This window comes from Scleropages formosus, chromosome 5 (genome assembly GCF_900964775.1).
Source record: "Scleropages formosus chromosome 5, fSclFor1.1, whole genome shotgun sequence".
Lineage (NCBI taxonomy): Eukaryota > Metazoa > Chordata > Actinopteri > Osteoglossiformes > Osteoglossidae > Scleropages > Scleropages formosus.
Window position 1 is genome coordinate 14,384,479 of NC_041810.1, and position 13,732 is coordinate 14,398,210.

General features: G+C 48.5%; 1 protein-coding gene across 6 annotated transcripts in view; it reads right to left on the reverse strand.

Moving 5' to 3' along the window:
* Positions 1–4,133: 4,133 nt before the first annotated feature.
* Positions 4,134–13,732, reverse strand: part of pcgf3 (polycomb group ring finger 3) — a 34,294-nt gene continuing 24,695 nt past the window's right edge. For all 6 annotated transcript variants that reach the window (XM_029252257.1, XM_029252256.1, XM_029252260.1 and 3 more), the window contains 6 exons: positions 11,879–11,934; positions 11,316–11,426; positions 9,660–9,748; positions 7,232–7,369; positions 5,327–5,407; positions 4,134–4,740 (listed from right to left, as the gene is read on the reverse strand). In XM_029252257.1, coding sequence (XP_029108090.1) covers positions 4,693–4,740; positions 5,327–5,407; positions 7,232–7,369; positions 9,660–9,748; positions 11,316–11,426; positions 11,879–11,934 — 523 coding nt within the window. In that variant the 3' untranslated portion in view covers positions 4,134–4,692. The remainder of the gene's footprint in view (positions 4,741–5,326; positions 5,408–7,231; positions 7,370–9,659; positions 9,749–11,315; positions 11,427–11,878; positions 11,935–13,732) is intronic.

Genomic DNA, 13,732 nt, shown 5'->3' on the forward strand with positions numbered 1-13,732 from the left:
ATATATTGCACATTTTTTTTTCTTCTCCCTCCCCCCCTCCCCGCCACCGCACCTAGACGAAATACACCAAAGCACGATGCCACATAAACTTTAAGACCTTCACCGAAAACTTGAGGACGCGTTCAAGGGTTTTTGTTTCACACAAGAGAGCAATTATGCAAAATATGATCACATTCACAGCAATACAGCAGGGCTAATAGAGAGCGCATGCCGAATGCAAGAAAGGGGAAAATTGAGGGTTGCAGTTATGTTTTATGGAAGGATCTCTGTCCAGTATGTTTGTGATTGCGGATGCAGCGGCTAATCCAAAGGGAATTACTACAAAGTGAAACGAAACGCACAGAAAAACAAGCCACGAAGCTCAGAGGATGACAGCAGGGAGATGGAAAAAAAGTGACCGAGATGGTTGAAACGCTGCACAGCCCCCTCTCCATGGGAACTCCCACCTGTCCTGGGGAAAAAATGGATGCCAGCAATTATACCCTGCGTGGCTGCTGGCGGGAGAGCTAGATGGTGCAGCTTGAAACCACCACAACCAGTCGACGCGAAAAACCGTCCACACGCCGATTTGGCATAGAGGCTCACAGTTAAAGCGCCACATGTCACACCTCTCATCTGCCAATCTGTGTCCCACGTCATTCATAACAGTAGCTTCAGTCAGAATGACACTTCCAGGCGCCCGGCTGCCAGGGAGGGGCACTGCTGCCCCCGAGACCTATATCACGATGGGCGCCACTTGCTCCGTTTCACACAATCAGAAACGCTGTCGCGCATGAGAAAGCACCTCTATGACAGCACGCGGACATCCAAAAAGTCAGTGCAAACAGCGGACTGGCGGGGACACCAATTCTGGCACAGAAAAAATCGAACATTTCACAAGGACCCGGTGTCCCAGTCTACGAGCAAGCACGGTCATGCTGGTGGTCACAGAACCTCACGCTCAGTAGATCTGTTCAGCTGTTTACGGATTGGGGGTTGGGGGGGGGGAGTCGGGACAACAAGAGAGCACAAACCAAGGCTGCCTGAAATGTCTTCCTTCTTCTCTCTGCCTCGTCGCCGGTTCAAAGCAATACACGGGCCTAGATCCTCTACAATAAAACGAGTTTCAAACAAATGCTACTCCCAGGTCACCGTTTAACACAGTCCCTGCCACATGATCCCAGGGAGCAACTGTGACGGTGCAGACGGACAGGACCGTTACGAGTTCTGCCTTCTGAGCCCTCGACCTCCGCCATGGTTTATTGTGCCAAGACGCTTCAGCGGCTCCAATAAAGAACACCACATCGACAGGTGACAAACAGCCAATCGGCACTCTGCGAAAACTCCTCCACCAACTGCCGAACCCCGCAAAATCTCAAGAGCTCCTTCGAAGTGCAACAACGCCCGGCCTCTCGAGGGATTCCCGTAATTTCTTCGATCCGTGTCTCCTGAACCTCCAGCCCCCCTCCGTGCCAATAAATCAGACCACCTAGGAGAGATTGAGGACATATTTTACAGAGAAGACAGGAGTACGGTTCCTTTACGCAGTCTGCTGCGGGGCTAAACGGTCGCAGATTTAAGGATAAACACGTCAGATACAGCTGAGAAATATTCCATTTCTACAGTTGAGTTTTTTTTTTTTTTGAGAAAGTAAAACTTGCTCTAATGATAAGCACTCCGACGCAAGGCTCCCGGTCTCATAAGGGCCACAGGGAAAACAAAGAGATCAAAAATACCCATGTCACTGTCATCATGAGGTGCAAAGTGTACGACGAAGCGAGACAAAGTGAGAACACTGAAGGTCTCCACGGTGATGACGTGTCAAAGATGTGGGTGGCAGCGAGGGGCCATCCGCACCGTTCGCGGTTAGCACCATCCTCGGATGTGGAGGCGTAGAAAAGCACCGAGCCGTCGCCGTGGCGGCGTCGCACCGAGAAGTGTCCCTCCCACCACCACCCAATGCGCCCCAGAGCTAAACACAAAGTGTTCCACACGCTGGAAAATGAGCCCAAAGAAACTCAAATACAACTTGTGCCTCCACTTAACTGTACCAGTTCATAAATGCCACATGACGGCTCAGCTATTATTGTTATTACCAATGTTAATAATAACCTCGACTGTCATTTTTATATATTGCATCAATGCAAAATGGCTATAAAAAGGTTACCAAGGAATCCCATTAGAAATGTGTAAAAGGCACTGAGCTCACAGGTAAACTCAGTAGTAAACCCACTTCGGGGGTGTCAAAGAGACTTCGTGTGGCTCTTCTCAGTGTACAGCAGCACGGCGGAGGGAAATAGTCACAGTTTGGGGCTTGTGGGGTAAGTCAGCATTTGGAAAGCACTCGGGATTGGGACCCTGCGCCTGGATCCCTGGACCGTTTTCGGCTCGACTGACCCTTTGCAACAGGATGTGAGAATAGCAAACAGCACCTATATGAGTTTCCAGAATATCTGTGGGCAGCAGCCATGCTTTAAATCATTTAAATTTAAAAAAAAAAAAAAACACACTCTTTCAATTTTTAAACCTGACTGTTCTGGAATATTCAGTAAGCAGAGCTGTTGTGAGAATAACGGGGCAAAGCAAGGAAAAAGGGTCCAAAAATCAGCCTGTTTACTCTGCTGAAACACCGTGGGATTCAATCAAAATGGTGTGGAGACTTTTTTAATAAACATTTCTCATCTGAAAGAGATCATTTTAAATAAAACACATTAATGCCCTGATGCACTGAAATAAGTTTCCAAGAAAATCTGTGCGAACCACCCCAAAATACTGTAAATCCAGATTACAGCATAAACATCGACATATGCACCTTGTTTGAAAAAATGCCCAATTTGTAGACTAAACAGTTTGATTCCATTGGAAATGTTTTTGTAAAAAAAAAAAAAAAAAAACTACCTTCAGTGATGTTTAATCCATTAAAATGACAGCTATGCTTGTTCCATCTCAGATCTGAACATATCACAATTCAAAAAGTAAATTTAAAACACAACGTTCATTTAATGCTGTATATGTGAAGTTAGGGATTAATTTTGGGTCTAATCCCTGCATATTACGGTGAATTATGGTAATTTCACATCAAGTTACATATACCAAAAACATTCATAAACAATTATCTGACTCCCAAAACAGTTTGTGAAACAGTCAATATAAAAATCCTGGAACATATTCCGGAAGCTTCATTTATGCAAAAAAGGAAAGAGAAACGGGTTTCATCCTTAATCTATATAATTTAATAATTTAAAACGACTTTCTACATAAGGCCTTATGCTTCTTTGAAATTCTTCAATATTTACATTCAGACAACGAGCCAAATAGATTGAAGAGAAAAGGTGGGGGGGCTGGGGGGGTGTTGAGCCTTTGTTACCTTCCGGAGCAGTGACTTCAGAAATTATGCTCAACGTGGAAATCACCTTGAAATACACGTTTGAGTGGTGTATGAGGAGAGGGGTACTAATGCTATGATAAGCCTCTTCCTACTGAGGCCTTGTGCATCGAGTGGGCGAAGCCACCATTCGCCCACAACCGAAACACCCGTGGAAACAAAGAGAAAAAAAAATTTTTTAAAAAAAGAGATGAGATGGAAAGAAAAGGGAATGAGAACTTCCTCCGAAATGTGAGATCGAAAAACCTCCAGCAAACACAGGTCTATTGGAAAACACGAGGCCAAACAGAAATGCATATACAATGAGCGAAAAAAAAAAAAGTGAAAATTGAGATATTCCTCAGATGATAATAATGCAAAATTATGACGGGGCACCTGAAGTACTTTCCATTTCTCTGAGTCGCTTCCAATAACACACAACTCATCACAGGACTCCGCACAGTCGTCGAACCCGCACACCGCTGATCATCTCCCCACTTTTACGGGTAAATAAGCCAATGAAATAAGTTCCGATCCATTTTTTACGTTTATCCAATAGTTTTCCTTTTCTTCCCACAACTATTTGCACGAAACTCTGATTATAGCACTTCTGGAAACCATACCTAAATCTTTCTCATACTTTCTTTTTTATATACAATATTGGTATATAGAACATAAATTACTACACAGAAATTCAGATTCGTCCTATTCACAATCGACTCAAACAAACCAAACCCCGAAAAACAAAAAAAAAAAAAAAAAAAACAAAAAAAAAAAAAAAATTCCCCAGAGACGATACAAAACTCGATAAACTGTTTAGAAATCGTGTTTATATATAACTATATATATGTACTTTCTGCGCTCCCAAGATGTGTGACCTGAAAGGAGTGGACTGTGGAGTGTGTGTGTCCGCCACCCCGCACCGCTGGTGTCACAACTCACGAAAACGCGACGGCAGGCGGGTTTGCAGGGGAGGTCAGAGGTCATGTCCGCAGGTACAGAAGCAGTGGCGCCCTGCCCACCGTCCTCCTCCTCCTGTCCAAGTGTAAACAGAGTACCAGTAGTGTCTGGGTTGCTTCACTAATCTCTCTTCTGTACAAAAGTATAAATATCTTTTCTCTCTCTCTTTTTCCAATGTTCACATGTGTAGGACTTAGCAGATCAAAAGGCTGCGTCTCAGGAACCCCCCCCTCCCCGGTTACAGGGGTGCCTCCTGGTGGCCGGGTGGTCTTCGGGTGAGCTGGTGGTCGACGTGGGGTCGCGTTAACGCCGGGACGGTGACATCGCCGCAGCAGGAGCTGAGCGTGACGCCCTGAACCTGGGGGGGGTCCTGCAGCTGCTCTGTCCCACTACAGCAAATCCATCTTGGGTCTGTAATGCAGGAGAAGTGGAGATTTCTGCACAGGAGAGAGGGGAAAAACATACAGGTGGTGTGTGTGCTTTCGTTTGGGAAACATGGAAATGAGCCACGCGTTTCAAACCTCCGTGCAAAAAAAAAAAAAAAAAAACATAAGTAAACCGAATTATAAAAGGCCCTGTAATTAACATTTGTTATTATTAATTAAAAATAACTATGTATCCATTATAATCAATAATTTTATTATTATTATGCGATGGACTGACATCCTGTGTAAAGCGAACAACTTCCCAACATATCTTGAATTAATCAATGAACGAGTGATAGTCATCATAATGACAATAATAATAACAACAAACTCATTACTGCTTTTTTTTGTTTATAAAATTATTATATCTACTCCGAGGTTTATTTTTGTAAAAATCAGCCCACAGTATAAGAGTTACATGACTGACTTAATTTTTGGAACATATGGCAAAGTGAGCGCCACTGAACAACATCACTGCGTCAATCAGTGCAAGTTTGGCTATAATAACCATATGGCTCTTAAATGTCTCAGGCAGCGTGTGCCATTTAACCGCCCCCTCGGCATTCTCGTTTGTAGTTATGGAGTGTCCAGTTATTACCTTAAATCTCCATCTTGTCACGACTACGAATTTCAGCGTGTGGTCCTTGCCCAGGATTTCTTCGTTGCATAAAATGTCCAGCTGATTAAAATAAAAGGGCAAAATTAAGAAAAAGGAAATGCGCAAAATGCCTGACAGAGACCATACTGAGCCAAACACGGGGGTATGAATCACACATTACTCGCCTATAGGAGCAAAACAAACAAACAAACAGACAGACCGAGGCAGGACAGATCGCACTTCAGAGGAATGACTTGAGTTCCTTTTCTCCGAGCTTCAAAAAACTATATTAGTCACGGCCAAAAGCGAAGAACGACGCCCAAAGCGGCGGCAGATCCTCTAATGTTCCTCGAGCACTTGGCTGTTTAACATCTCAGAAACATGCTTTATACATTTAGAAATATTTGAGTACGTCGACCAGTTTGCAAGCACAGTAACCCCTTGCAAAACCGTACTTCTTCAAAGGATCATCTCTCCATCAGCAATGGCTGGAGGGACATGGGGCCACCGCTCTTCTCCTCCCCAAGAGCCAGGTGTGCAAAGACACCTTCACGCTACAAACAGGTGGACTTTAGAAGCGGCCCCCGAAAACAGCCTCCTCAAGTCATCGGCGTGGCGTCCACGAGCATAGGGCAACCAGTTGGCGCAGCTCAAAGAGGCACTGATAACAACGATCGTGATTTTTGCGAAGAAAAACATCTGCACGTCTCCTGCAATGAAACACGGGATGGGGTCAGAGCCAGAGCCTAGTGTAGGAAGAGCGTTGAGCTCAAGCTGCTGGTCAACGTCCCCAACGCATCAACATATCGATAAAAACCCGGCCACGCTGAGCTAAAGGCCCGTTGCAAGAGCCAAAGGGTGTATAGTGTCATATACTGGGATTAGGCTGAATTTTCACCATGCTTTGGTGAGACGTTCAGTGTGGTCCACTTCAGCACCAGAGCAGGAAAAATTTCTAGGCAAAATCCTGAGTGCCAAAGAGAGCGAAAGAGGACAATAGGAATTCCGAACGGTTCCATCACAGTGCCCAACCGTGGTACTCTCCCTCAAGGAACTTACCCTGCACTGATCCAGTAAAAATTACCCAACTGTATAAATGAGACAATCAGTTGAAGCATCTCGTTGTACAAACCTTGCATGGTAAATGACTCTGGGGAAAGGAGTCTGACAAATAACACCAAAGCAATCAAGAGCAACATCGACCAAACGTTCAGTCAAATTTTGGAGAAAAACAGCAGATAAATAAATGAAGAAGAAAGTCCGGTACACTAAGGTGCGCGTTCACCTGTGGAAATACTTCCTATCGCGGACACAAACGCGGAGGAGCAGCAGCGGGCGCGGTCGTAACGAAAGCGCGTTCCGCGACACGAGACGAGGAGCGCGGCGACGGCGTCAACGACTTCCTGCGGATGGGCCGCGGCGCGACCGCAACGCCACGGCACTCTCCGCACGCCTCCTCTCCAAAATCCGCGCGCCCGTGATCAACACGGAGCCGAACGCCACGGGTTCATCCTACAGAGGAACGCCCACGCGCATATAATGAAGGAGATAATTTGTCGTGCTCCGCAGACACGCGGCGACTTGCCGCCATGTGGCTCTGAGAATCCCCGCGGAACACGAGAGAAGGTGGGAGGTGTTACAGGAGCTCATTTCCTGAAGAACAAATGGAGAAGGGCAAGCGGCCTCGGGGTGCCAGTGTACCGGGGCGAGAGGGGCGGGAGGGAGTGCCCTGCCCCGGGTTTGTGGACGAACCTCTGATTGACGGGGTACCGCTGTCAATCACAAGAGGTTGAGGATTTGGGCCAAATATAGAAATACGAATAAAGGTCGAGACCCCCCGCCGCGACACGCCGCGCCGCAATCGGTCCGCCGAGGTCCCGGAGGGGGCGGGTAGAGAAGCGGTACCTCGTTGAATGACGTCAGGTTGAGCTTCTTGGCGATGAACTTCTTGAGGTGCAGGACGGTGGCCTGGGCCGAGCAGCGGATCCACTTGCGCTTGAGGCCTCGCAGTTTGCTGCTGTTGCACTCGAGGCAGATGCTCACCTGCAGGAGGCACACGGGCCGGCGGGCCGCGATTAAGGACCGCGCGCGTCTCCCACGCGCCCAAGGTGGCGTTCTCAGCCGCCCGCGTCCTACATACAGTCTGTCCCGGGCGCTCGCAGCTCCCGCCCGCGCTGAAGTCCACCCACAGTTAGAGTTACACAATGTTTCCCCTGTTGCGTGTTTACAGTTGGCTGCTCGCACAGCCCTCGAAATTTTCAAGTCATTTTTTGGAAACTGCGCTCCATCTCGAGCAAGAGGGAGGGAAAACGGCCAGCGATCCCGATGAGGGGGAGGAAGGAGGCTGGTGCAAAAAAAATGTGGCGGTTCTTTCCAATTCTGCGTTTCCAAAAATATATTCTATGTTATGTAGTGACAGCGTTTTTAAACGCATTTGGGTTTCATTTTGCTTAATGATCGACAACTTTTTGACAAAAAAATAATTTTTTAAAATTCTCGAATATATGTGTGCGTGGATATGCATACATATATAAACATATGTGATTATCTATACATATAAAACACACATATACAACATATATAATAACATTATATTTACATATACGTTTCTATACACGCACACATACAGATGCTCCTCGACTTATGATGGTCCGACTTAGGATTTTTCGACTTTACGATGATGCGATAGCGATACGCATTCGGTAAAAAGCGTACTTCGGATTTTGAATCTCGATTTTTTTCCTGGGCAAGCGACGTGCGGCGCGATATGCGGCGCGATACTCTCTCGTGATGCTGGGCGGCAGCAGCAATCCGCATCTCCCAGTCTGCCACGCGGTCGCTATACAGATACGCCCCCGAATCTCCATCACGTCATAGAAAAGCCCATCTATGTCTCCTGCTACAGGTGAGGGGAAGAAGAGGAAGGCAATTACTCTCGAGGAGAAACTCAAGATAACTGCCCCGCATAAGGGGGCAAGCCCATAACGGCCATCGCACGTGTGCTAGGCTATGATGCTCAGTAGGTCAGGTGCATTAGATGCATTTCCGACTTATATTTTCGACATACGATGGGTTTCGCGGAAGGTAACCCCGTTGTAAGTCGGGGACCACTTGTACGTGTGTATATACATATGTATATAAATGAGGTAATATTGTGATGCTCTGAACCATCCCGTCATTCCAATATCTGGTCACCAAGGTCCAGCCAAGCGTGGCGCCGCACGCCTTCCTGGCTGACGGCCGAACGACTTTCTTCACCCCGCCGAGTCGCCGGGCCGTTTCTCCGCCGCTCAGCCTCTTTAGAAACCGACGGAGGCCGAGGGGAGAGCGATCTCACGTCGAGAGGAATTCATTATTTAAACAAGAGCTCTTTACGAGGGACATTTGAGTTAATGGCGGAACAGCCCGGCCAACAATGGCATCAAATTACCGAGCCGCACGCCTGCATTAGCCTAACTAAATTCATAAATGAATAATATAATTGCAAAGCAAGCAAATAAAGTCTGAATGCGAACCAGCACGGCGGGCTTCATTTTTACACCAAAAAACGTGCGGGGATGTGAAACACAAAAAGAAAAAGGGAAGATATAGCCACGTTACTGGTTCATGCCTCGTTCGACGTGACATCATTTACTCTTCGCCTCGCATGCAAACGAGCTCATGGACGCAGCGGCTTGAAATTCTCCCTCTTGGAATATTATCAAGATGAAACAAGATTGCAAAATCCAACGTTTTATTAATACAAATACCTGTTGCCCTTCAGATGGCTTCGGCGCTGTCCGGCAGCGAAACGGTCCATTTTAGCCTCGATCGGGGCTGCGGGGGTCGAACCGCCGTTTAAAAAGGTCCCTCGACACGAGGTCAACCGATCGCTGCCGTCTCATTGGCTCATTCCGTTTTCTCATTTTGTTGCATTTGGCCACCGTCTCCAGGCCAAGGTCACAGTGGGGGGGGGTTGTCAAGCAGACACAGTGGGGGGGCCACCCATCCGTGGAAGCAGGCCAGAATCCCCCCGTGCCCCCGCATCCTCTTCCATTATCAATAACCCAGCAGGTTGTTCATTACAGAGCGCTGCGCTGCGACTCGCACGATTAGGCCGCGTTTGCGAACAACGGAACCTCTGCATTAACGACGAGAGCCCGCGCTATCGATAACGTTCTGCACGAGCTCAAGAATTAAAAATTATTCCCAACAAATTAAATGCTAATCATCTGCTTACATGCATGCTGTTTATGGGATTAAAACTGACAAAACGTTTGAATAGCATGGAATTTGCAGGAAGCGTTTCTCAGAGTGTGTAAGTGTGTGTGTGTGTGTTTCCAGGGACAGGCACCTGTTCATCGCTCCTGTGGTAGTCATTGTCCTCCTCCTGCTTGTCCTCTGGAGACTCCTTATTGGCCCCATCCTCAGGCTTTACGTCCCCTGCGGCACAGGGACGAGAGATGCGGAAAGGTCAGGTGTCACTCTCAGACATGGTAAAAAAGGTCACTATGAGCTCCAGCCCAGCCTGGGAACTCAACAAAGTGCTGGAGGACAGTTTACCATGATACTGTGTACATCACACATGATACACCCTGGACTTAACCGCATCAAGAATACCGCAGGGCTGCACTGTACCCACACAAACACCAGATTATGACATGATTTCCAATTTCTGATAGCCGGTCGCAGGTTCGAGGGACAGCCCGATCCCTGATGGAGACCGAGGCAGCAAAATAACTTCTCAAAAGGTCATGTAATTTAATTCAATACCCTGAGCGCACTGCTTCGCTTAGCGTCGAGAGCAGAAAACCGGGGATCGAGTGGGAGGGGTCTGTTGGGGATCAGGTGGAGGGGGCCTGCTGGGAATTGTGTAGTAGAAGCCTGCTGTGGATCGAAGGGGAGGGGCTTGCGGCGGATCGAAGGGAGGGGCTTGCGGTGGATCGAGGGGGAGGGGCCTGCTGTTTGTGGCGTACGAGGGGCTTGACGCTGACGGCCTCATCTCTCTCGACAAAGACCACTCGTGTTCACGCGCGCTCGGCAGGCAGGGCATGTGGGGGCACAGCAACTTCAGCAGAGAGAGCCTCTCTAATCATCGCTGAAATACCTGCGAGCAAGAACACACATTTATGTCTAAGCAGGGAGTTTTGAGATTTTACTGAACAAAAGCAAAGGACGGAGTGATCTGGGGACACCACGAAGCACGATGCTGCAGATACCGTAACGCACCAGGAGATTTTAACCCCCCCAATTCTGCTCATCTACGCGAACACCGTGATCGCGAGTCTTATGACACCAATCCTGATATCACAACATAATGATATATCAAAATCGAACGTTCGATAGTGGATCAGCTGCTCAAGATAAGAAGAAAAAACATAATTTTTTGATAGCAACATAAAATGCACTTTTCCACTTGAGCACAATGACCTCCACTTAATTAGAGCACTTAAAGCAGGATCATCGTGCTGTTCGTGAACTTCCCACCAGCCCCGGCAAGTGCCATCAGCGGCGCTGTCCATCAGCGATAGGCCACTTCACACTAAACACCGGAAAGCGCGCATGTCAAGAGCGATCAACCGCGGGCCTCTGCCGTCATCCTCGGCACAAGTCCGCTGCATATTCTCATCCTGAAGGTACGGTACAAGAACGCCCCGCGGCACGGAGTAAACGAAGAAGACGTGTAGAGGTGTAGGAACCGTCCGTAACAAGCGGCGTGATAGACACAGCCTGTGAAACCTTGAACCCCAAACATCCTGCAGTCACCCAGGTGGAGAAGAGAGGACAGGAATAACACCAATTACCATGTGGGTCCAACAGGGTACAACCTGGGAGCACGCAAGTCTACAGGGGTATGGTCATGGTTTTTTAACATCAAGGCTACCAAGATGGGGGTAGTAGCCTGGTAAAGGAAAGTGAAGTGGGCTAAGGCCGGATTAGGGTTGGGCAAAGTGGAATTTGGGCGGGGCAAGGGCGGGGCAATGAGAAGACAAAGGCGGGGCAAAGGTACCGTTGTGTTGGCCATCGAGGTGCAACTTCGTATTACACAGCTCTCCCTTGGCGTCTCCGGGGACCTCCAAACCCAGCCTCTGGTAGAACTCCCTCTGCTTCTTCATCTCGGCTGCGGAAAAGAAAGCGAGAGAGAGAGAGCGCGTGAGCCACGCCGAACCCCTGACCCGAGGCCAAGACGGACATGGACGTCCAGTCACGTGGCCTAGAGACAGCGGACACAAATTTTCTGACAAGTGGAGAAAAAAAAAAAAAAAAACACAAGACGCCCACAGGAGAAAGCAGACGAGGCGAACACATTAAACGGCTCGGCCGCACATCGCCCCGTCTCCCAGCCAGGTGCCCGGTAACGCCGTGGAGTTGCGCGTGTCCACCCGTTAGCGTTACGCTACAAGCGCGAGCCAACCTCGGCAAGACGGGAGACGCAGAGAAGGGGACGGCGGCATTCCCTGTACGCCCTGCGCAATATAGTCATAGTCTTTTATAATAGTGGTCAAGCAGGACGGCACCAGCAGCGGAGAACCCCCCCAACCCCCGCTCCCCCACCCCCCTTCGAGGACATACCTTCCTGTAGGCCGGGGACCAGCTTATAGACGATATCCTGCATCGTTCGGTCATGGCTGCGGGAGGGGAGAGACAGAGAACACGGTGTTTGAGACGCGATGGATCTCGGTGCAACGCAGAAGAGTACTCTCAAAAGAGGACGAACACACGAGAGCATAACGCCACACCGACACCCACCCGTCTTGTCAGCGTTACCCCGTTATACTCAGTATTGCCACATTATGCTGTGGAGAAAAGCGACAGCGGAACGCAAAAATGTTAACGTACCCGTACTTATAAAGGCCAAGCTGTGCTTTAAGAGTGCGCCGCCGCCTCCTCTTGTTACAAACACCTGAGTTATGAGTTTTCCAAGATACATTTCCCTGTATGTTTAATTTTACCTGTATTGTCTCCATTTTTCCACGAGGATCCGTCAATAAGCGGTTTTTCCACCGAACTCATCAGAGTCAGACACTAGGGTCCACTTATTTGTTGACCAAAATAATAATATTTTCTAATTATAATTAATCATGTGGGAGGGGCCTGTTAGACATTGAGTGGGAGGAGCCTGTGAAGGACCCCCCTGGTTAATTTCTTCCCACGTGCTCTTCCTGTTTTCGGCCCACCTGCACACTCCTCTCGCCCGAACGGGAGCGCACGAGAAAGTTTCGCCCGTTTCTAGGGAGGCGACGCCCCTCGAGCCGAGCGCGGGCCTTCCGGACCGTTCCGAGAACGAGGAGCCTGCGACCGCGAGAAGGGCTCGTTGCGCCGCGGCAGCGTTGAACGCACACCGTTCCCATTTCGAGAGGTCGGCGGGGCCGCGGCAACACGGTGCCACCGTTACGCACGCAAGATTACTATTCCTGGTTGCCGAGTGGTTCATTTAAACGCCGCAGGATTTGGACCTCCGACAGCAAATTACTGTCCAGCCCTGCTCTTTATCACCCTACAAATTAAACAGATGAGCTCAGCTGCTGCTCCGCCTGCAGGGGGCGATCCACAAAAAAGTATGGCAACGCTGCCTCCGGGCAAGGGGCGGGGGGGGGGGTGTTAGTGTTGCCGTACATTTACGTTCTCATAATTAAACCTTTGCCTTCTCATATGGATTGAATGAAACGGTCTGTACCACTGTTACGGGGAGGATCGCTGTGCAGCAGTAACTGCGGCAGAAGCCGTTTCATTCAATTCACGCGAGAAGAAAAAGATTTAATAATCACCGCTGACTGCATCAATCTGTGCAACAGACTCTTTTGGGGGTTACGGAGGAGGGGCTACTAATATTATAACTGCCCCATGCTGGTTACACTGCTGCTTGGTTCTCTTCAGGTTTCTGAAATTTTTTCCCCCACTCAGTGATTCAAATGACACAAAATGCAAACAGTAAAGACTATCTGTTAATGTCTCTGTCAACATTATTATTACTACTATTATTATATAGCGTGCAAACGGTGGTTGGTGACACTGCGCCTTCTCGATAACAGCGAGCGCTTTGTGTAAAGTCCTTCATAGACAGAGTGCATGCTGGGAAGGCCATCATGTCGCACCCCACCCTCACACCCCCACACCCAGGGAAAGGGTGACAGTGAGCCAATTAAGCCCTCACCCGAGGGGGGCTCATGTTACCTTGTTACTCCTTCCTCACCTTCTCCGAGCACAGTGCGAGTAAGGCACTGTGTGTGTGTGTGTGTGTGTGTGTGTGTGTGTGTGTGTGTGTGTGTGTGTGTGTGTGTTCAGGTTTCCATTCCAACACACACCCCCTGGTTTAACCTGCTCCAGCTACTAGCAAACAATGATTTGTTTCATACCCACACCTCTAGGAATTAATAGAGCAAAAAGACCATCTCACTGTTATTGCTACTGCTATTATTAATATTA